This window comes from Pteronotus mesoamericanus, unplaced genomic scaffold, assembly GCF_021234165.1.
Source record: "Pteronotus mesoamericanus isolate MK-2021 breed Mesoamerican mustached bat unplaced genomic scaffold, CSHL_Meso_final contig_436, whole genome shotgun sequence".
Classification (NCBI taxonomy): domain Eukaryota; kingdom Metazoa; phylum Chordata; class Mammalia; order Chiroptera; family Mormoopidae; genus Pteronotus; species Pteronotus mesoamericanus.
Genome location: NW_026555164.1, coordinates 804,807 through 827,467, shown reverse-complemented (window position 1 = coordinate 827,467; position 22,661 = coordinate 804,807). Strand labels below are relative to the sequence as shown.

General features: G+C 69.1%; 1 protein-coding gene across 1 annotated transcript; it reads left to right on the top strand.

Moving 5' to 3' along the window:
• Positions 1-238: 238 nt before the first annotated feature.
• On the top strand, positions 239-18,246 carry NTSR1 (neurotensin receptor 1). Its single transcript, XM_054577499.1, has 4 exons — positions 239-943; positions 15,053-15,254; positions 17,054-17,144; positions 17,997-18,246. The coding sequence occupies exons 1-4, from the start codon at positions 239-241 to the stop codon at positions 18,244-18,246; spliced, it is 1,248 nt and encodes a 415-aa protein (XP_054433474.1).
• The last annotated feature ends 4,415 nt before the right edge of the window (positions 18,247-22,661 follow it).

Below are 22,661 nucleotides of genomic sequence, written 5' to 3'. Positions count from 1 at the left end.
CGGCCCAGAGCCCAGGTTGAGCGCAAGCCTCGAGCGCTGCGGGGTGGCGCGGTCGGGTTCGGGCGCTTCCCGCTGGAAGACGCGCCCCCTCGCTCTTTCGCGCTGTCCCCTGGGGTTCCCCCCATCCGGTCCCTGTCAGAGACGCATTCACCTGCCTCTGGACTTCCAGCGGCGAACGCGCCAGACAGAGCCTCGGACGCGGACCAGCGCGGCGCGGCCCCCGCCCAGCACGCCCACCATGCGCCTCAATAGCTCCGCACCGGGCTCCCGAGGCGCCGACCTCTTCCCGCTCCCGCCGTCGGAGCTGGACGCGGCGCTGCTGGCCCCGCACTTCCGCAACGGCTCAGGCAGTGCGTCGGAGCCTACGCAAGCCTCTCCCAACAGCGACCTGGACGTGGACACGGACATCTACTCCAAGGTGCTGGTGACGGTCGTGTACCTGGCGCTCTTCGCGGTGGGCACGGTGGGCAACTCGGTGACGGCGTTCACGCTGGCCCGCAAGAAGTCGCTGCAGAACCTGCAGAGCACCGTGCACTTCCACCTGGGCAGCCTGGCGCTGTCCGACCTGCTCACCTTGCTGCTGGCCTTGCCCGTGGAGCTCTACAACTTCATCTGGGTGCACCACCCCTGGGCCTTCGGCGATGCCGGCTGCCGGGGCTACTACTTCCTCCGCGACGCCTGCACCTACGCCACCGCCCTCAACGTGGCCAGCCTGAGCGTGGAGCGCTACCTGGCCATCTGCCACCCCTTCAAGGCCAAGACCCTCATGTCCCGCAGCCGCACCAAAAAGCTCATCAGCGCCATCTGGGCTGCCGCCGCCCTGCTGGCGGTGCCCATGCTGTTCACCATGGGCCAGCAGAACCGCAGCGCCGATGGCCAGCACCCCGGCGGCCTCGTGTGCACCTCGGTCGTGGGCTTCCCGACCATCAAGGTCGTCATCCAGGTGAGCGGCCTCGGGGGGGAGGGGGCCGGGGAGCGACCGGGGTCGCACCTGGGGTGCATCCTCTGAGAAGCCCCCGGCGCCTCCTCCCTTCACCCCAAAAGGCGTTTCCCGTGTGTGTGGACCCGGAGGAATGTGACTCCTGGGAAGAGAGCGGGGAGGGCGGGGCTTGGAGGAGCCTGACCCCCTTCTTTGAGCATTTCGCCCCGGGGTGGCCAGGCCTCCGGCCTTTGTCCCATCCCCTCCTTAGTCAGAGCGGGCAGGAGCCGGGGCTCGTGACCTCCCTGGGGGCACCAGGTCCCCGGGGAGCCGGGGTCTCCTGGAGAGAGTCCCTTCCCTGGGCTTCTCAACAAGCATCCGGTCCCAGGAGGCTGGGTCTGTCCCCTGGGCGACAGCGCCCCTCAGGCCGCCCCGTCCCACCCCACCCTGCCCACGCGTGGGGGACCGCTGAGCCCGGTGCTTGGTTCAGCCTTAGTGTCCCCCCGAGACCCGCAGCCGCAGGCAGTGGGCTCGCGGGAGAGCAGCAGGGGTCCCCGCTGGCGCCCCCGCCTGCAGAAGCGGGCGCTGCCCTGCGCAGTGGGCGGCGGTGACCATGTTGTCTTTGCTGGGAGGATCCTGAGGTGCCTGGGCGTGGTGGCCGGTTGGGGGGGTGCGTGGGAGGCACACAACCCCGCAGCCCAGCGACCCCCTGCCTTCGAGGGTCTGAGCGAAACTCCAGGGAACCCAGCCGGGTGGGACTGCACCCTGGAAATCAGCTTGGCTTGGGGGGACCTGGCGGGGTGGGGGTCCCAGGCCCCGAACCCAGAAGGCTCGTCAGGCAGGGACTCCCGGGGACGGGGGCCCACGGAGGAAGAGCAGGCAGAAGGGCTGCCCGGAGTGGCATCGCGGCCCCTGGATGAGGGTCGCCACGGTGGTTCCAGCCGGACGGCAGTCCCAGAGCCGGAGGGCCTAGGCGGGCGGAGGAGGGGCGGGAGCCCAGCCGTGCCTGCCACGCCCGCGCCACGCCCGCGCCACCCCCGCGCCGGCCGGGCTCCCAGGCTCCAGCTGCTGCCTCTGACGCCTGCCCGGTGGGGTGCGTGGGGGGCGGGGCCTCAGGGGGGCGGGCGCTGCCCTCGCTTGTCAATCCCTGGACAGGGGCCGCGAGGTCACAATTAAGCTCCGGTCCCCCTCACCTGTGCTGAGGGCGCGTGGCTACCGGTTCCCCTGTGTGAAGAGCCCCCCTTTCCCAACTAGCCACGCAGGGTGGGGAGCGCAGTGGGAGCCACGCCCCTCTTCCCTGCCCGGCCGTCTTCCCCGGCTCCTTCCTGCCTTTGACCGGCTGTGCCCAGCGGCCTCTCCCAGCCCGTGCTGGGGGGGCGGCGGCCACGCCACTGCCTTTGAACGTACGACCACACGGCAGGGTCGGGTCGGCAGCTCGCTGACCGCCCGGGAGGCGCCTCCACGCGGACCCGGAGTGAGCGGTCAGCCAGGGGCCGCCCGGGAGCACCCCCTCTGAGCCCCGGGGCCCCTCCGCGGGTCCCACGGAACAGACGCCCGTTCGCCATCGCTGTGCCTCTGGAAGGGCCATTGCCCTGAGCCCTCGTCCCCCAGCCAGTCCCCCTCTGACCCTAGTCCTTCTACACGGGCTGCCGGTCACAGGGGCGCCGTCAGGACCGGGGGCACTGTGGTGGGGCGAGCGGTCGTGCGCCCATCCTGCGGGGAAGCACCCCCGGAACAGGGCTGCCCCGCCGTCCACGCGGGCATCTCCGAGGCGGAGGCTGAGGTGCACTGAGACCGGCACCGCCAGGGAGGGGTCTAGTCACATCACCTCGTTACTGCCACTGCCAGGGCGCCCTCGGCCGGGGGCCCTGCCTGTCTCTTCGCCTTTGCTGCAAACCTCAAACTTGGTGCAAACAGAAGCCCCCTGGCCTGGCCAGGCCAGGCCCGGCTTCAGGGGTGGGGGCCGCCCGGTGGGGGCCCCTCCCTGGGGGAGCGCCGTCCACGCCCGCCTGCTCCGTGCCCGCGGGCACCACATCGGCCGAGAGGCATCGCGAACTCCCGGTGTACATGGAGAGCCCGACGTGTCTCCATGCAGGAGGGGCCGCCCAGCAAGACCTGCGCCCACAAAGCGCAGAAGACGGGTTCCGACGAAACCAGGCCGCTGATGGCCATCTCAGGGTCTGTGTCCCATGGCACCGGCTGCGGCCAGCGACCCCCTCCCCCTGGGTCAAGGGCGTCAGTTTCCAGGTCTGAGCCATAAGCACGCACGTCCGTGGACTGGGTGGGAGCTTGCCTTTCCGTCCACCCTCAGCGTCTACGCAGGGGCCGGTGGCTGGGACGCACGGCGTGCTCAGTGCCGAGGACACAAAGGTTCCTCTGCTGGCGTCCTCCGGGGTCTGCAGTTCTAGGTCTTATATTTGGGTTTGTGGTCCTTTCCACGTTAATTTTTCCCTAGGGCACGAGGCACAGGTACTTGGCGTATAGATACCCAAAGGGCTTCCAGCTTCGTTTTTCCCTCCCAAGCCCTTCGGCTGGTATCGGTCCTGTGCGTCCTACCTGAAGTTCACAGCCAGCTTTGCGATCCACGTGCACCAGGTGCCTGCGGCGATTCTGAGTGGGCCTGTGCGCACCGCTGGGCCAGAGTGGGAGACGCGGCACCGCCATGGAGCCGTCGCCCGCGAGTTCAGCGCCTCCCCCGTTCCTTCGGGGCCGTCGTGCGTCCTGGCAGGAGTTCCCAGCCTGCAGACCCCGCTCACCCAGCAACGCTTAGAATTTGTTCTCGTAGCGGCAGCTCCCGGCCATCAACGTGTATCCGGGGCTTCAAGACCTGATGTTGCTGTTCACACCTGACCCTGCCTACCCCTTCTTCTTCACGAGCAGGTCTCGGTCTCTCTCTCTCTCTCTTTCTTTTAAAGATTTTATTTACTTACTTTTAGAGAGAGGGGGGAAGGGAGCCAGAAAGAGAGGGAGAGAGACATCCACGTGCAAGAAAAACATCAATTGGTTGCTTCTAACGCGCCCCCTACTGGGGACCTGGCCTGCAACCCAGGCAGATGCCCGGGCTGGGAGTCGAACCAGCGACCCTTTGGTTCGCAGGCTGGCGCTTAGTCCATGGGGCCTCACCAGCCAGGGCTCTCTCTTGCTTTTTTAAGAGAGAGGAAGTGGGGAGAGGAGAGAAGCATGGATTTGTAGTTCCACTTACTGATGCATCGTTGCTTGATTCTTGCCGATGCCCGGACCAGGGGTCGAATCTGCAACCAGCACCTTGCTCTGCAGGTTCGAGCCACGCGGCCGCCCCAGCCTCACATCTCTGCCTCCCCTGCTCCTCACGTGGCAGCCAGGAAAATGTCCCCAAGTACAGAAATGCGTGACGGCGGGCACCCCTCACGTGCACCACCCCCCGCCCTCCAGGGGCCCGAGTCTCCCGCTGCGGCTTGTCTGGCGTCTGTGAACTGTCGCCTGATCCATTGCGCAGAGCCATATCGCTGTTTACACAGGAGACACGGCCGGACCCCACGTGGGAGCCGCTGTGGATCCGAGACCCGGCTGCTGTCAAACACATCAGAGGTCGTCAGTGGGGAAAGACGGGCTCAAAGGGATTATTAAAACAACTTCGAAAAGAATGCTTAAGAAGAAACAGTCGCCGGGGAACAAAGCCGGAGACAGCCTCCGTGTTTGGGTGGCGCGCCGACTGGGAGTACTTTTAGGCCATTGTCTGCCAAGAGGTGAATTTATTGTACGTTCCAAACCCTCCCCCCCTTGACACGCGTGCCGCTGCAGAGAGTTCTTCGGAGAGTTCTGCGCTCCCGGAGCTAGAGAACCGTCCCTGTATTAGAAAGCCACGCCGCGCCCAGCCTCCTGAGCCTGGGGAGCCCCAGGGCTGTTGGGAACGATCCCGCGTAGAAGTGAAGTTGTAACTGCGGGCGGCAGGCGTGGAGGGCCATGTCAGGGGCGGCTCTAAGTCCCCTGTTGTCCGGTAGGACCAGCAGTGGTCTGGCTCCTGAGGGCCAGGGGAGACTGGCGGTGTGTCTGGGCCATGTCCTTGGGGACACATGTCCTTGGGGAGACCTGTGCGCCAGGCTGTGCAGGACATGCTGCTCTGAGGCCAAAGGCAAGCACTCTCCCGGCTCTAAGGCAGCCGGCCCGGGCTCCGCGCCCAGCAGGATGTGCAGGGACGGAAGCAGCTGTCGAGGGTTGGTATTTATTTCCCGGGGTGAGGGAGAAGCCGTCGCGTCTGTACTGACCCCTCTCCCAGGATCCCTCGACCTGGGCTCCCCCTCCCTTCCCACCGCCACCGGCTGCTCCCAGGAACCCCTGAGGGGGGCACCAAGCAGGGGACCCAGGGTCCCTCCTGAACACACCGCCGGGACACCCCCCTCGAGACCGTCCTCGGTGTGGGGAGCCCCGTAGCGTCGCCTGTTTATCGCTCCCCCAGCGGCAGGCCTGGGGAGGCCGGGCAGACCCAGGAAAAGCACCGTGGCTTCTGTGGAGCTTGCTCGGGCGGCGTCCAGGTGCCCTGCCCGTCGTCCACCACAGGAGGTCAGGGGCACCGCGGCCGGCGACAGGGCCGGGGCAGGACACCCAAAGGACACCTCTGTCCCCAAGGGCTGGCCGCCTGGGGCCCGGACACGGCCCAGCCCTGCGGCCCGCGGTGTGGAGGCGACTGTCCTCGGCGGGGGCCGTCTGCTGCTCCCGCGGGCTGCACGGCGTGGGGGGTGGGGGGCAGGTGAGGCCCAGGGCGGGGCGGGTGCCGGGCTCCCGGGCCCTGTGCACCCTGCGCGGCCCGGGAGGTCGGGGAAAACACTGGGCGCCGCAGCGAGCTGCCCGGCGGGCGCTTGAGTGGGGGTCGGGGGTCGGGACGGCCCCCAACGCGAAGGGGCCAGGGGTGCCTCGGAGGTCCCCCCGCCGACAAACGCGCCGGCAGACTCGACGCGGGGGTGGCAGGCCCTCGGACAAGGCCAGCCCGGTCCCGCGTCCGGCAGCTCATTTTCCTGACAGCTCCTCCCAAGGCCGCCGGGCGGCGTGTTAGAAATGCCCACGTTCGTGCGGATCGGGGACGCGCCGGAAACACTCAGCAGGCTGCCTGCCGGTTAACACCCAGGGCAGCTCCCCGTGACCTGAAAATGCTCCGTGACGCCCTTTGTCACGGAGGCCATGGATGGGAGCTCACGGGCCTCTTGAATGGACACACTCGTGGCCTGGGCTGTGGTCACAGAGCCCTGTCCCAGCCCCGGATCTGACCAGTGAGGGGCCAAAGGGAGCTGCCCGCTGGCCTGAGCCCTGCCACACCCCACTGAGAGCCAGCGGGCCAGCAGGGCAGGGACGCAGGTCCCCGGCAGCCGCCCCTCCCCGGCCGCTGAGGGGCCCTCTGGGGTGGCATCTAAAGCCCTCAGCGCCCGTTTCAGCCCTTTCTGGGGGACCACCTGCTGGGCGTTAACGCACTCCTTCCCTGACCTTTTAAACCAATTCACAACATCAATGGGGCGCCCCTGGATCGACTTCCCCCGAAATCCTGAGCTGGGGTCACGCTGCAGGAGCCACGGTGACGGCCCAGCACCGGTGTGCCAGGAAGGAGACCCCGGTCTCCGGGGGGCCCCGGTTTCCAGGCGCCTGCTGCAGGCTGCAGCTGCGTGGGAGCTCCCAGCCGCACCGCCGATAAGTTAAATAAATTAAACCCGCTTGCGTTCCTGTGGAGAGTGGAGCCCAGGAGGGCGGGGGCTTCGTCCTCGCCCGAGGACACGTCTCCACTGTGTTTAGAGAGGGAGACCAGGAGAGAAACATCAGGGTGAGAGGGAGACGTTGATCAGTCGCCTCCCGTAGGGGCCCCAGCCAGGAATCGAACCCGCGCCCTCTTGTGTTCAGGACGGCGCTCCAACCCGCTGAGCACCCGGCCAGGGCAGGGCAGGCTCCTTATGACCGACACCCAGGGCCAAGGACAGGCCCCGCGGACCCGTCACCCTGCATGGCACCTGTGAGAGGGGCCGGGGTCCCCGCCGCCCGCCTTGGTCCCAGGAGACGCCCACGCTCCCGTGGGGCAGGCCCTTCGGCACAGGGAGACGCCTCCCAGGCACGGACGGTTCCGTCCGACGCGCTCCTGACCAGGCCCTGGGTGCTGCTATCCACGACTGTCAGGGCGCCCGCTCGTCCCTCGGGACGCGTGAGGCCGCGGGCGCCGTCAGGGGCCCGTGACGCACGCACGTCTCCACCAGCACTGGGAGGCGGCCCCGTCCCTGCAGGCTGTGCCTGTGCCCGTCCCCTCGCGTCGGGTCAGGAAACCGCGATGCGGGGGCCGGGGCCGGGGCTCGGTGCTGGGAGGAGAGCGGGGCGGGGGTGGGCTCCGAGGGTGGTGCTCGTGGGCCTAAAAGGCTCCAGGCGCTCCCGGATGGGGGGGGCGTTCTCTGTGAAACAGCTCCGGCCACTGCGGTGCCCCCAGGGGGGCCCTCGGGCCGGGACCCGGTGCGGGCCTGCACCCCATGGCCCCCAAACTGCCGCTGCGTGCGGCGGCCTTTGCAGCAGCCTTGCCCCTCACCCCGGCCGCGCGGCGCCTGGCCCCGCCCACACAGGGGCAGCAGGGGCGCTGGTGGGGGGCAGATCCGGGGCTGGGGGTGGCTCTCGGCCAGGCCCAGCCAGGAGTCTGCCGGTGACAGGTGGGTTCAAGAGCCAGAGTGCAAACAGCTTGTCTCTGCCACTGAAAATAAACAAGGCTGTCACCGCCTGGGACAGCGGCTCCTTCCCACGCGGGGCCGTCCAGCAGGGCGGCCTGGATCCAGCGCCTGCGCCAGCTCGGCAGGAGCGCTCGGCCCCGCGTCCCTGCAGACGACCGCGGGGCGGTGGCCCTGAGGCCCAGCGGGCGGTTAAGCAGCTGTGTGGGCAGCACCGGCCTGTGCGGGTCCCAGGTGGCTGCAGGGGCTCCGGGGGCCGGGGGGGCCCGGACCCCGGGGCGTCGCCCTGTCCAGGCCGAAAGCTTTCCCTGCAACGAGCCCGGGGCGGGCGGGTGCTGCTCAGCCTGGGCCCCCTGGCCAGGACGGCGCATCTGCAGGAGCGCCCTGGGGGCCAGCGTGGGGCCAGGGACGGGCGCGCGGCCGCGGTGTCGTGTCCCTCACAGCCCCCGCTCCCTCCCCGCTCCACTCTTCTGTCCCTTGGTTCAACGTCCCTCCTGCCCCTCCCCCGCCCCTGGTCCTGTTGGGGTCACAGAGGGTGGCCCAGGCCGGAGGGCACGGATGACGTCTGGGTGGAAGGGGCCTCTGGCCGCTGGCAGCTTGGAAGTCCCGGAAGGTTCTCCGGGGAGACACCACCGCGGGCCCTGGTCAGACCTGTCACATCACGGCGGAGAGGCGTGGCGCCCTGACCTGGGGCGGCCCCCGAGCCGGAGAAACAGGGTTCTGTGGCTCGTAGGCTGCTCTGTCCACGGCACTTTGTCAGAGCGGCCACGCTGAGCCGGCCGCAGCCACTTGCTCGTCCATCCCCCCGGGTTCTGAGTGACGGGGGGCCAGGCTCTGTACCAGGGCGTGGGTGGCGGTGGGAGCAGGAGCACAAACAGGCACCGCTGTAACGACAGGAAAGGGCAGAGGACCCGCATCCCCTCTCCCGGGGCCCAGGCGGGGGCAGCGCCAGGTCTCGGGGGCCCCGTGCCGCAGAGGCCAGCCTGTCCCCCCACGCACGGTCCTGGCTCCCCCGCCGGCTCCGCAAACTGCCGTGGTTTCAGCCGCGGAAGAGGCGGGCCGGCCGGCAGGGAGGGGAAGCGCCTTGCCGGCTTCCCTCGGAGGCTGCTGGCGGTCGCGTCCCTCTCCAGCGATGTCCCCAGCCGCGCAGGAGGGGGCTTTCCGGGTCCAACAAACAAGCTGATTATGTCTTTGTGACAAACCGTTATTAGGAGGGAGATTAGATTCCTTTCACGGGTGGAGGAGCGGCGCCGGCAAGAGGAGAGGACCAGCCACCCGGAACAGCCTCCCCGCCGCACGCCCAGGCCGCAGCCGGGTCCTGCGGAAACGGGCACGGCCTGGCGCCGGGGGCGTCAGCCCGCCTGCTGCGCGGCTGCCCTCCCCCTGAGGGCTGGCCGCTCCTCCAGGTGGACCAGCCCCCCTCTTTGTAGGCGGGAAGCAGCCCCCCAAGGGGGGGCCGCTCTCGGCCGCCTGACCCTCCTTGCTCCTTCTTGTGAGGCGCAGAAACACGGCAGCCTGGGCGCCTCGCCTGCAGCGACCTTCCCACACGCACGCATGTGGGCGGCAGCGGCCTCGCGTCCTCGGGGCCCACAGCTCGCGGAAGCCGGCCACGCAGAGGCACCGTCCCGGGGCACAGAGGAGAGCGGCCTTAAACGGGCGCGGTTGCTCCGCCCCAGGACGTGCTTTGGCATGATGCTGGCGCGCCGGGCCCTCCGGTGGCCCTCGCCGGCCCCTCTTACCTTTCCGACTGGTTTTGTCCTGCGAGGGCCCCAGCCAGGTGCACCTGCACGTGGGGGCCGAGGGGGGCGGTGATGCAGGGCCCCTAATCACAGCCGTGCGGGGGGAGGGGAGGACGCCCCAGGAGGGGCCTGTCCGAAGGGGCACGAGCTCTCACGTCCGGGGGGCCAAGCCCCGAGCACGGAGTCCCCGCCAAGCCTGGGGGCTTGGGGAGGAGCAGCCAAACCCTGGCCAAACTGGGCTGAGCCCCTCCCCTTGGGGGCCTCGGGGGACCCCGGGAGCAGCCCCCAGCCCTCCTCCGTCGGCCGCCGGGCTCCGGCCCGCCATAATCAGATCCACCTAAGGCAGGACAGAGCACTAATTCTATTGGCAGGAGCCATGGCGCTCGGTTCAGAGCCAGATGTCCCCAGGCAACGCAGGGACCCGCTCTGCCGGGGGACGGGAATTCGAAATGGCGAGGCAACAGGATATTTGCTGAACTGCCCACACGATTACGTGGCAGGAAACACTCAAATTGGGGGGGCTGGGGGCTCCGCTGCTGGCGAGGACGGGCACACGGGGGGCACACGGCCGGCTGGCTGCGTGAGGTTGGGGGGACAAGTCCCCAGGCCCAGCCAGGCTTGGGCTGCGGGGGGAAGGTGCCCTGTGTGCGGTCAGCGTCTGCTCAGGACTCTGGTGGGCAGCGGGCGTGCGGGACCGCACCGTCCCGCGGCTGAGGGGTTTGAACAACTGCCTGGGAACGCACTCCCAGCCCCCGTGCGCCCGCTGGGGGTCCCCGTCAGGGCCTGGCCCCCCCGCCTTCCCCGGCACAGGGCGGGGCACGCTCTCTGTGGCCCGGCTGCCGTCCATGGTCAGGGGGCACTAAGGCTCCTTCTTGCTCCAGGTCCGCCGGGCACGGGGGCCATGCGGCAGGGCCCGCCGTCCGCCCCCTGCTTGCTGCTCTGCGCTCTGTCCTTGCCAAGGATTTTTCAAGCCCCCTTTGTTGCCGCTGGGCAGATGTCCTGTGGACCTGAACATTCTCATGACTTTCTCGCCAGCGGACATTTGGACGCATGGCAGAGAGGCCCACGCCCCCGGCGGCTCGCCGTCCCGTGCCGACGGCTTCCACGCGGCTCCGGGGGCGCTGGCAGGACCAAAGAGGGACTCACGACCCGGCTGCGGCGTCCAGGGCAGACGCTCGCAGCTGAGGCCGGCCCCCAGTGCCCGTCCTGGGTGCTGCCATGGGGCGGGGCCCGGTCCTGCCCCGCCCCCCGCAGGGAGGACACCTCCGCGGGCACAGGTGGAGGGAAGGCCGCCTCCCTAATCCGACTGAGGGCCTCCCAGCGGCTCGGCTGGTGCCAGGGTGGCAGCACAGCCAGGGGCAGGCAGGATGTGGCCCACGGGGCCTTCGTCCTGCCAAGTTCGCTCTCGGACTGTGGGCTCTGGGGCCCTAGCACCCCGGGTGGGGAGACGGGCCTGCAGAGCACGCGGGCCGCCCGCCTGCCGCCTCTGAGGACAGGAAGGTCTGGGGACAGGTGGGCCGTTCTTGACCTGGCTGGCTTGGTCCCCGCCCTCCCCTCAGGGCAGCCCCCTCCACGTTGCTGGTCGCTGTCCGTGGTGCTGAATCCCGAGGCTCCCGAGGCTCCTGGGACGGAAGCCTTCTCTCCCCACTGAGCCCACAGTGACCAGAGCAGAGCAGAGGGGCAGTCGGGAGAGGGAGGGACAGACGTTCATCCCTGAGAGGTCACCAAGGACCAGAAGTTATTCTCCAAAGTGTTCAGTTAGCCCCCCCAAAAGCGTCCCTTCTGGGGACCTGGGGACGGCACCCACCCAGCGAAGCTTCGCTGAGGAGGACGGGTCCCTCGCCCTTGTCTGGCTGGGACCCCCGCTCCGCCTGCTCCCCCAGCTCCGTGCTCTCGCCGCAGGCCCGCCCGAGCCGTGGGGGGCGAGCGCCCCTCCGCAGGTCAGGCTGGGTGGGTCTGAGCCCACGGCCGGGCTCGTTCCCGGGTCTGCGTTTTCTCTTCCACAGAGTGAGGGTGCCGGGAAGAAAGGCGCTGCCCCCCCACTGGGCCACAGCCGCCAGGCGAGCCAAGGCGGGCGCTCCCAGGTGCCCCCCGGAGCGACAGAGGAGGCAGCGGTCCGGTGTGACGCGCTTCCTTCTCGGGATGCGCCGCCGCCAGTGCCGCCAGCTCTCCGCGCTCCATGGCCCCCCACCCCCAGCCCCACGCAGCCTGATGGAGCCTCAGGCTGGGCTGCAAGGCCAAGCAAGGTTACGTCATATATCGGGTCCGTGGGCGCCGCGGTGGCTACTGACACCCTGTTCCTTGGGGCGCTGCCCAGCTGACGTTTGCCCGGAGCCCTCGGTCTGCAGCCAGGGAGCGAGCTGGACGCCACTGCGGGCGCTGAGCTCTCGCCGGGTGGGTGACGATCCCACGTACCCGTTCTCTGAGGTCACGCTCATCGATCCCTCCCGTGCGGCAGTCGGAAGGAACGCCGACACCCAGTGGATCAGCAGCCCGGCCCACGAGCACAGCGAGAGGCGAGAGCTGGCCCCTGCAGGCTGCACGTGCCGCGGCCTGGGAGACGGCCACGCGCCCCGCCACGCTACCGGGGTCTCTCGCCGTGCAGCCTGGAGACGGCGCAACACTCCCCAGCTCCACCGCTTCCACTCGTACAAGTAACGTTTGCAACCCTGGTAGCTAATGAGCGCTTTAGGTCAGTCCAGGAAAAACGGTGAGAGGCCACGGGCTTCTCCCTTGTGGACGCAAGGTGTGCGCGCTGTGAGGGGACACGCCGCACTCCGAGCGTGGCGTCTGGCTGACGGAGAGCGTCCCGCGCATGGTCGGCCAAAGGCTGCGCACCAACTAGAAAGGGGGGGCACGGGGCACGCAACGTCCTTGATTACGTTGAGCCCACATCTGCGTGCTCCAGCGCCCTAAGGGTGGGCCGGCTGGGCTGTGTGGGCTGGGGCTTGGGGCCGGAAGCAGCTAAGCCGAGCCCTGAGCCGCGCACCGTCACTGGGACCCCTCCCCGTGGCGGCTTTCTGGGCATGAGATGACTCCCAAAGCCCCGCCAGGTCACATACCCCGCCCCGTCCCCAGGTCCTCCGCACGGGGCTCAGAAATGCCAGCAGATCCAGGGTTGGGGGGGCCGCCCCTGAGCCACACGCCAGACTTCCGGACGCCGGTCCTCAGCGTGCGCCGGGCGCTGGCCTGTCTCATCTTCCCGGCGCTTGTCGCTGTGAGTGCCCCGCTGAGCAGCAGGCCTTTGAACACGGGGTCCCAGGGGCACCTAGAGCATTCGGGGAGGGACAGCTGGACGGCGTCGGGGTGCAGACAGGAGGCAACTGAGCATCGCGTCTCTCTCACGTCAGTGTTTCTCTCCCTCTCTCTCTCAAATCAGTCAGCATGTCCTCACACGAGGACTTTTAAAGTCCTCCTTCTGCCTCGTGGCTGGGGGGCTGGTGCCTCCGCCCCCGCATGCACCCATCACTCGGCTTTGCCAGAGATGGCCTGGCTGCCCTTAGATTGTATATTTTTTTCCATTTCAATCTTAGCGTTAACCTGTCTGTCCCCAAGTCACTGTCATGTTTTATTGGGACAAATGCGTAGACCAGGCACGGCTCACCCGCGGCCTGCGTCTCCGTCCGGGCGCCCTGTCCTCCCCGCCCGTGGCTGCGTCCCCCGTCTCCCCGGGTTCGGCACATCGCTGGCCGCACGCGTTCCGCCCTGCTTGTTGCGGGGGCGGGGAGGGGGCTGCTCCCCGGTGGGGGCACAGCGCAGAAAAAGGGGCCCGGCCTGAGCCCGCAGCCCTGCCGCCAGTCTTCCTGAGAGAAGGCAGACCCCGAGAGCCGGGCACCCCCAATCCGGACTCAGCCTGGCCCCCGGGCTGGAGGGCTGGGGTCGCTGGGGGAGGCCCCTGCCCCCGGAAGTCAGCGCTGACCGAGCCTCGTGTCCGAGCGCGGGGCCTGGCGTCTGCTCAGGGGGGTCTGCTGAGCCGGGGCCTCTGGCCCTCACGGCCGGGACCCCAGGGTCAAGGGCCTGGACTTCTTCCAGCTGCGGGAGCCCCCGGGGACCGCGGGCCAGACCCCGCAGCCCACAGCCCAGCCCTGGTCCACAGCCCGCGGCCCCCGCCCCCATGCCACCGGCTATTTCTGCTGCCCGCCCTCCGCGCGCTGCGGTGCTGTCAATGTTTGGACGTTTAAAATCTGTGTTGGAGACGCTCGTTCTGTTTAAATTACATCCAGCTGCAGTGACTCACAGGGAACTCATCTGTCTTCCGGGCCCGGGCCTGGGTCCAGGCCCAGCCTCTCCCCGCGCCCCTCCCAGCCCCTGGCCTGGCCGGGAACCCCAGGAGCTTTCCCAGGGCTGCCCCTCGGCCCGCGTCTGCCCCTCATCGTCCTGCGGAAGGTGGGCTCCAACCAGAAAGGGGCGAAGCAGGCAGCGGGGACGGCCCCCAGTGTCCGGACCTGCGCCCCAGCTGGAGGGACGCAGGAGAGCAGGGTGCCCGGCGGGTGGGAGGCCAGCGATGGGTGCTGGGGGCGGCCAGTGTGGAAAAGGCCGTCTCCCCAAGAGACTGGGCAGCGCTCATCCGGCGCATCGTCCTCCGGCGTAGCGGAGCCTCGGCCCTGGAGGAAGGCAGGGGCCGGGGCAGGGGCGCGGCCTGGCGCGCTGTGGGGGCTCGGCCCGTGCCCTGTGAGAGCAGGACGGAACCCGCCCACGTCCGGAACCACTGGCAGTGCTGGGTGGTGGCCGGGGCTTCTGCGGACGGGCCCGCGCCCACCGCAGGACAGCGCTGCCATGTCCTCGCCCTGCTGAGAGCGTCACGGTCATCTTGTTGAGGAGGTGGCAGGAGGGAGCCTGCGGCCCAGGGAACCGCGAGCGCAGACGCCCTGGGCCTCCCCAGGCGGCAGCCTGCGCCGGCCGTGTCTGCAGGGACCGCAAAGCCTCCTGGGAATCGAAGTTCTACAGGAGACTGAGGCAGGTCCACGGACGGGACAGAGATGCTGCACCCGGCAAATGGGGCATCAGGACACGATGCGGCGACAAGCGCATTTGACAAAGAACAAAACCCACCGTGCCTTTGACCCGCGCAAGGCGGCTGTTCAGCAGCGTGGGAGGCCCACTGGGCTGCGAGCCTCTGCACTCATTCCCGCGGGTCCACGGCCGGTCCCAGCTCAGCCGCTCGCTGTTCTGGTCAGTCGTGAGCAGCGGCGCCACCCCCGGGAGGAGACCCACCCGGCCGCCCGCCGTCCGGAAGGCCGTGGCCCTGGGGCTGACCCCGGTGCCATCGAGGGCCTGGTCAAGTCCACGTCCAGCCTCTCCTGAGCCGATGACCTTGGCGAGCCCCTTGGCCTCTTCGAGAACCGGTGTCCAGGACGCAGAGTGACTGGGACTGACCGTGCGGATAAACAGCACTTTACCACCCGCCGCGGGCAGCTGGGGGGGCGGGCAGCGTTGTGTCCGCATGTCCGGCAGCCAGGGACGGCGAGGGACGCAGGGCCTGTCGCTTCGCCACAGCAGGGCAGCCCAGAGTTTGCCTCCACGCTGCCCACAGGCTCCCCCGGGCAGAGGGCTCCCCGAGGGGCCAGGGAGGCTGTGAGCCTCCTCTGAGCCAGGGCTGGGGGTGGTCAGAGGCTCGAGACTGGGGCTGGGGGCCTGTGCCCGGGGGGCACCCCGTAGGCCCAGCGCCTTCCGCGCCCGGGCCCTGGGCCCGCCGGGGGCCTGACGGGCCGCCCACCTCCTTCTCTCCGCAGGTCAACGCCTTCACGTCCTTCGTGTTCCCCATGGTGGTCATCTCCATCCTCAACACCATCATCGCCAACAAGCTGACGGTCATGGTGCGCCAGGCGGCCCAGCAGGGCCAGGTGTGCGCGGCCGGGGACAAGCCCGCCTCCTTCAGCATGGCCGTCGAGCCCAGCAGGATCCAGGCTCTGCGCCACGGAGTCCGGGTTCTACGTACGTCGCCCCTGGGCCCTCTGGGGGGCGGGGGGCGGCCAGGGTCCGGCAAAGCCGTGGGCGCGACACCCCCTAATGGAGCAGAGTTTAAAGACCTGGTGAGTGGAGCGTGTCAGGGCCAAGACGCGGGGTGCTGGCTCCCCAGGGCCGGCGCTGCTTGCAGCTGCGCCCACCCAGCCGCCCGCCCGTCCAGGGGTCCACCCATTCACACCCGGCCATTCACTCTCTCCCTTGCTCACCGCTTCATGCACCCGCTCAGCGGTCTCCTGAGCGCCGACTCTGGGTCAGACAGCGGCTCCAGAGCCGGGGTGGCAGAGGCGGGGTCACCCAACATTCCAGCGGGAGCCCGGGCTCCACCAGAGGAAGCGAACCCACGTCGCGCGTGTGCAGACAGGGGCGCGCCTGAAGGAGAAGAGGAGGCCGCGCGCTGGCAGCCGGGCAGCGGGGGCGGGGCTCTCGGAGGGAGTGACCCCCGGCTGAGAGCAGCAGGACAGGAGCCGCGGGCTGAGGGCGCGGCCGGGCACAGGTCCTGGGCTGGCGCTGGGCGTGCAGTCATGTGCTCGTGCTCTGGGGCTGGCTGGTGTCACAGGTGCGTCCGCGGGGGCTGTGTTCGCCGCGGGCTGGCTGGGGCCGCCCTGGTTCCAGCGCTGGGAAGAACCACCGCGCTGGTTCCCAGAGTGGCCCCGGCGCGGTCCGTTCCCACCGGCAGGGGACAGAGTGTTCTCTGTGTCGTAGCCAAAAATCGCCGCTTCTCCGGCTGGTCTGTTTCTCTTCGCAGCAGCCGCCTTGGCGGGGGGCGGGGGCGGGGGCGGGGGAGGCCGTGTCTCCCTGCGGCTTGGATTCACGTTTCCCTGATGATCGGTGACTCTAGTCGTCTTTTCCTGGGCTTGTGGCTACGGGTGTGTCTTCTATTGTCTATCCCCGCCCTTTGTGGCCCATTTTTGAAGCGGGTTTTTGTTGCTGTTGTTTTGTTCTGGAGTTTCAGAAGCCCTCCAGGTATTCTGAGTAGGGACCCCTTGTCAACACGCGGCCCGCGAGCGCCCTCCCGCTCTGCGCTGCCGTGTCACTCTGGGCTGTGCCCTCTGCCCCACGGTTCTTCATGTCAATCCACAAAATACCTGTTTTTTTTCCTGTATCGCCCGGGCCTTCAGTGTCAAGGGCGGTGTTGCCAAGGGCGAAGCTGTGAAGCGTTGGTCCTGTGTTTTCTCCGGGGAGTTTCGCAGCGTTACGTCTCACATTTAGGTCCTTGATCCGCTTCGAGTTAATTTTTGTGCGCTTTGTATATTTTGGGATAACCTGCGTGTGAGGTCAGGGCCCAGCTTCATGCTTCTGCGCGTGGGGGCCCAGGCTCCGCAGCCCCGATCCTGCAAAGCCCGTCCTCTCCCCGCTGAACGCGCTCGGCATGGCCACGAGTCACGTGCCCCTCTGCGCGCCGGGTCCTTCCGGGGCTCTCTGCTCTGTCCTGCCGGCCTGCGTGGCTGTCTTTCTGGTGGGTCGCTTCGTCTGGCTTTCTCAGCCTTTGTGGGTACGTTCTGAAACCAGAAGCTCAGTCCTCCAGCTTTGTCCTTCTTTCTCAGGATCCTTTTGGCTCTTGGGGGCCCCTGCAAATTCCACAGGGATTTCAGGATGGGCTGTTTTCTCTTTCTACAAGAAACGCCGTCAGGATCCCAACAGAGGTGGTGTTGCACCTGTGCGTCTCCATGGGCGGCGCTGACGTCTTCACGGCGCTCTGGCTGCCGGCCCGTGACCGCGGACGCCTGCCTGCCGCCCCCTGAGGCCTGTGTCTCTGTCCCTCTCAGGCGCTGTGGTTGTCGCCTTTGTGGTCTGCTGGCTGCCCTACCACGTGCGGCGCCTCATGTTCTGCTACATTTCCGAGGAGCAGTGGACCCCGTGAGTACCGGGAAGCTGGGGCGGGAGTGTGTTCCCCAGAACAGGTGAGGGTCGCTGAGAGGGGCAGCTCAGGTCAGGGGTGTGGGTGGGTGTCCCCCAGCGGGCCCTCGGGCACAGCTGTGACCGGGCCGGGGAGGGATGGGAGGCCGCGGGGAAGGAGGGCGGGTCCCAGGGGCTCCCGCGCTGAGACAGGGTGAGAAATGTCCGTGGAGGAATGGGGAAGGGCCGGCTCCCCTGGGTGAGGGCAGAGGGGCGGCCCCTGGCCGGAGGAGGCCAGGGACTCAGAGAGAGCCTTGCCCTTTGAGACGCAGCTGCAGGCCCCATGTGGGCGTCTTTCTGCTGAGCAGGCGGCCAGGCCGGGGGCGCCGGTTCTTCCCAGTGGAGGGGAACTGTCAGGAGGACAAATGAGGAGTCCCAGGGACCCCCAAATGAAGGGCTCCTGAAACTCGGGGCATCCTGTGGTGAAGTGGGCGGGTTGGTGAGGGAGTGAGGACCCTGCGGGCGGAGGCAAGCAAGCGAAGGGCGAGGGCCCGCTGCCCCGGAGGCCTGGAGGGGTCCCTGCCCTCGCTGTCTGGTTGAGGCCGGGACCCACAGCTGCAGGGCCTGGGATTCTGCTCACAGAGGGGCAGGCGGGGGCGGGGGCGACCCAGCAGAGTGGCCACGCCCGGCTCGGGGCTCAGCGCACCTGACAGGTGCCAGCGGCGCTTCCCGCCTCTCGCGAGAAGCCAGAACCTGGAATTTATTAGGAAAGGCCCTCACGCCCAAGAACCACAGCTGCGGTCTCGGGGACGCTCCCAGGCCGCGGCTCTGCCGCCGGCTGCGGGCCGCGCCTTCAGCGTCCCATCCCCGCAGGTTCCTCTACGACTTCTACCACTACTTCTACATGCTGACCAACGCCCTCTTCTACGTGAGCTCCGCCGTCAACCCCGTCTTGTACAACCTCGTCTCCGCCAGCTTCCGCCAGACCTTCCTGGCCACGCTGGCCTGCCTGTGTCCTCTGGGGCGGCGCCGCAGGAGGGGGCCCGCCTTCTCCCGCAAGACCAACAGCGTGTCCAGCAACCACACGTTCTCCAGCAACGTCACCAGGGAGACGCTGTACTAGGGCTCGGGAGGGCGGGGGACGGCCGCGCCAGGGCGGGGACAGGGCGGGGGCTGGCCTGCCGCGTGGCCTCCACCTCCACCTCCACCCCGCTGCCCGGCGCCGGAACGAGGGTCAGCTGGAGGCCCGCGCGGGGGCGCGCGAGGCCTGGGGCTGCGCCCACGCCCACGACCCCTCTCTCCCTGCGGCCCCACCCCTGCCCTCCCCCGCCCTTCCCACCCCTCCCTTCTGGCCTCTTTCGAGGAGGCCGGAGATCGATTCTCTCCCAGACCCAAAAAGAACCTTTAATGAGAAGTTGGTGTTCGGCGAAAGGCGGCCTTATCCCCACGCTGAGGGACATTCACGGAGCAGAGCGGAGCCGAAGGCCTGGGGGCAGCTGGGCGGGGCCCTGGGGAGGCTGTGACCCCCAGATGGGCCGGGGGGGCCAGGCTGGCAGGGTGTCCGTGTGCCTCCCCCCTCGCCTCCAGTCCAGCTCAGGAGCAAGTCAGCCCCTGGGGCAGTGGCCCCCCCGGGGACCCCGCCTCTCCTGGTGATTCCTGCAGAGCTTGCATGTGCCCTAAGGGAGAGCCGAGGTCAGGCTGGCATCGCGGGGCGGCGGGTCCGGTCCCTCCTCCTCCTCCCCCTCCCCCTCGCCAAGGCTGCGGCGAGGCTCTGCAGAGATACCACATGGAGGTGGAAGGGAGGACCGGCGGGCAGCCCCTGACGCTGGCCTCTCGGTGGGCCGGCGGGCCCTGGCCCCCCCCGCACCTGCCCGGGCGGCCCGGCCAGGCCAGGGACGTGCTCTCTCTCCAGTGGCGCAAGTGAGCCCCAGCGGGCCGGCGGGAGTGGACGGCCCAGCCCCAGGCTCGCGACTCCCAGCAGAGTGGGCGCCTCCTCAGCCTGTGGGAGCCGGTCTCCAAACAGAATGAGAGAGCCTGGCCCCGAGAAGGGCCCCCGTCCTCCGAGCAGGACCAGGCGGGTCTGGGGGGAGCTGTCCTAGGGCGGCCGGGGCCCCGAGGGGCAGGCAGGGCCCAGAAAACAAGACGCAGGCATTTTTGTAGAACTTTCTCCCTGGGCGGGTATGGGGAGCCTGTTTGCCCAGAAGGGAGGCGGGCAGGCAGCACGGACTCGGGCTTTGGGGGGACGTCGTCCTAGCCCGGGGCCCCAGGCGCAGTCTCCCCGTCCGTAAGCTCAGCGAGCAGGGCGCCCCTGTGGCCACGGCCACTGCCGACCTGGCCTCTCGGCTGTGCTCCAGTGTGTGACTTGTGCCCCATGAGGTCCTTCTCTGAGCCAGAAGGCCCTTCCGGAACAGGGCCAGGGAGGTGGGCCCACAGGCCGGTCCTGGGCCAGGGCTGCGTGCCTCTGTCCCCAAGGACCCAGCCCGGGACGGACAGAGGGCTTCCCCGAGGCAGGGCGCCGCGGACTCAGGGCGGAGACGCCCTGCCGCCCCACACCCTCCCGGCGCAGCCTGCGTGCGCCTGCAGCCGCAGCCCCGAGTGCGCTTTACTGTCCCCGTCTGTAGCCCGGTCCGCGCACACGTGTACGTACGGCCACGGCCAAGCGCCGTGTGCAGCTTCCGTGTTCCACGTTGGCCCCCAGCCTCGTCACGGTGTCAGTCCCGCAGCCAGTTCCATGTGCCGTACACGGGTCCGGTCTTGCAGTCCAGTGTCCCCTGTGACGGGTCAGTAGCTCTGTCATTTCACCGCGCCCCCCCCGCCCGCCACCGCAACGTACGGCCGGCGAGAGGACCCCTGCGTCTCTCCATAAAGGAGACGGCAGAGCCCGTGGCTGGGCTCCCGCGTGGAGGGGCCGTGGCCTGCGCGCCTCCCCCCGCTCACCCATCGTTCACTCGTTCAGTCAACAGAGAGTCCCGGGCCTCGTCCCCTGGGGCCACCCGCACACCTCAGATCCGGGGCCATGGGCGCCGCCCGCGGCCCTCCCTCTGGGCAGTGGGCGCCCCCGCCCTGGTCGCCGATGTGGCCGAGCACGCGTGGAGCCCCTGGCCAGTGTCCCTGCGAGTGGATGAGGGACCCCGCCCCGCCCCCAGGGACGCGCAGGCTGCCAAGATGCGCGACGCAGGCGGCATCTTGTGTCATCCTGCCGCTCGGCCGGACGGCGAGCTTCTCCCCGGGGGCCGTGCCGGCTGGTGCCCACGGCCCTCCCGCCCCTGCCTGCCCTCACCCTGCGGGGGTGCGCGCTCCTCCTCTGGGCTGGGGAAGGCTTGGGCCCAGGGAGCGGAGGGGGAGCGGGCCCGGGCTGGGCCAGGCTGCCGCGCACCCTGGCTCTGGGCCCCAAGCCAGTGCCCCTGCCCGGCCAGCTTGCTGTGTGCCCATGACCTTTCGAGATAAAACCTTTGTCTTTCATTTTAGAAGCGATTCATTTTCTCGTGAAAATCTAAGTAGCACGCAGTGGTGTGTGGCGCAAAGCGAGGTCTCCACGGGTCCCGCCCGGAGACAGTCGCGCTGGCAGATGGGCCGGCATCCGGGCGACCACCTGCTGCCGTCGGGACACAGCGGTTCCCGCCTGACGCGCGCACGTGCACACGCAGGCTCGCACGCATGCGCGTGTGTGCACAGAGACACACAGGCACATGCACCGTGGGGCCACGTCAGCGCCCCTCCTTCCTTTGTGTGCACACTCACAAAGCCCTTTTTTTCAAGATTTTATTTATTTATTTTTAGAGAGAAGGGGAGGGAGGGAGGAAGAGAAAGACATGTCAGTGTGTGGTTGCCTCTCACCTGCCCCCTACTGGGGACCTGGCCCGCAGCCCAGGCCTGTGCCTTGACTGGGAATCGAACCCGCGACCCTTCGGTTCACAGGCCGGCGCTCAGTCCACGGAGCCCCACCGGATGGGGTGCAAAGCCATTTGTTTTAAGCACAGAATTAAATGCCTGACATTCCGATGCTGCCAACACCCACCTGGCCCACCCTGTGCAGCCTGGAGGGTGCTGTCCCCAGGGCGCCCAAGCGGAGGAGGGGCGGGTCTCCACTGGCCTCGGCTGCCCCCGGGAGCTCGGGGACAGGACACCATGCAGGGCACGGAGCCGAGCCCCCGCCTGGCGCCCAGGCCGGCCGTGGCTGTTAATCCACAGAGGCCACTTTGAGGAGGGAGCGGGGGGCACCTTGACCTTGCTCCCGAGGCCCCCCCAGCAGGTGGAGTCTCGTGGACAGAGTTACCCGGGCTCCCGCTGGGTGCCAGACCCTGCCGTGCGGCGGGGCCCGTGGCAAGCAGGGAGGACCCTGGGGTGCTCGTGGGGTGTGGGTGGCGACAAAGGGAATCAGGAGGGAAGACAAGGACCAGAGACCGTCAGGGCGAGGGCAGAGGGCGTGGCAGGAGGTCACGCCTCCCTCAGGGGACGCTGCTGAGGCCGGAGCTGAGCCGACTCGGCGGGAGGCAGAGGGCTCCTGGGGACCCCGGGAGACCCCCCACCGCATCCCGGAGCCGGCCCAGCCCTGCCCACGGGGCCCTGGCGTCCGACTGGGCCGGCGGCCGGGCCACGTCTGCCCCCACCCTGCTCGGGCCCGCTCCCCTGTAATCACGTAATTGCTTCCCCTCCCGGCAGCCGGGCTCCAGCCAGCGGCCCTGTCGTTCATCTCTGTTACAAAGCGACACGTCCAGCGAGCAGTGAGCTCCCTGACCACAGAGCCACGTCCCGCCCCCGGTCCCGGGGGCGGGCCCCCCCGATGGCGCGGCCCCCGGCCTACCAGCGGCGACCCCAGAGCGGGGTCCCTAAGCCCCCGGCACCCGACCACCGTGTCCCGGGGCCGCTGCCCCGCCCGCCGGCTCACCCCGCCGGCCTGTGCCCGTCTCCTTCTCCCAGCACAGTCGGCGAGCACCTGCGGCGTGTGCCCAGCCCGGGAGGAGCAGCGCTTGGGGGTCCGGGTGGGACGGCCCGGCGGCCGCCGTTCAACCCCCTCCCCACAAACATCAGGCTGTCTCTCTGGGTCTCAGGCCCCCGGGGCCGGGCCCGGGAGGGAGCCTTGGAGGCTGCCCTTGCCCCGTGGCCCTGGGGCCCTGGCTGGGCTGGCCCCACCAGGAGGTCCTCCCCGCCCCCCCCATTGCCCTCAGTTTACAAATGGGCGGGGCCGAGGCAGGTCAGTGTCCCCCTGCTCCTGTGGGAATCCAGTCCCGGCGGGGGCTGCTGGGAAGGGAATTTTAAGGTCCACCGTCCATCCTGGGGTCCTGACCCCCTCCCCGTAGGCGGCGTGGCCCCTCGGAGCACCGAGAAGCGTACGAGGCAGGCTGTCCCATGGCCAGGCAGCAACTGTCCCTCTGGGTCACCGCACAGGGTGACCCCAGTGGACCCCGGGATGTCCTGTCCTGCTGCTCCCCGAACCTGCCACAGCACCCTCCCCCGCCCCACCCCTCTGCGTGGCACCGGCCCCCCCGCAGCCCCCCCCCCCCCCCCCCCCCGTGCCCAGCTTCCCCTTAAGTGTGC

Bases quoted from the DNA above. Each gene is read 5' to 3' on its own strand.
- NTSR1 (XM_054577499.1), top strand. From the start codon at position 239: ATGCGCCTCAATAGCTCCGCACCGGGCTCCCGAGGCGCCGACCTCTTC. The intron at 944-15,052 runs GTGAGCGGCCTC...TTCTCTCCGCAG, and splicing joins CCATCAAGGTCGTCATCCAG to GTCAACGCCTTCACGTCCTT. The intron at 17,145-17,996 runs GTGAGTACCGGG...CCATCCCCGCAG, and splicing joins TCCGAGGAGCAGTGGACCCC to GTTCCTCTACGACTTCTACC.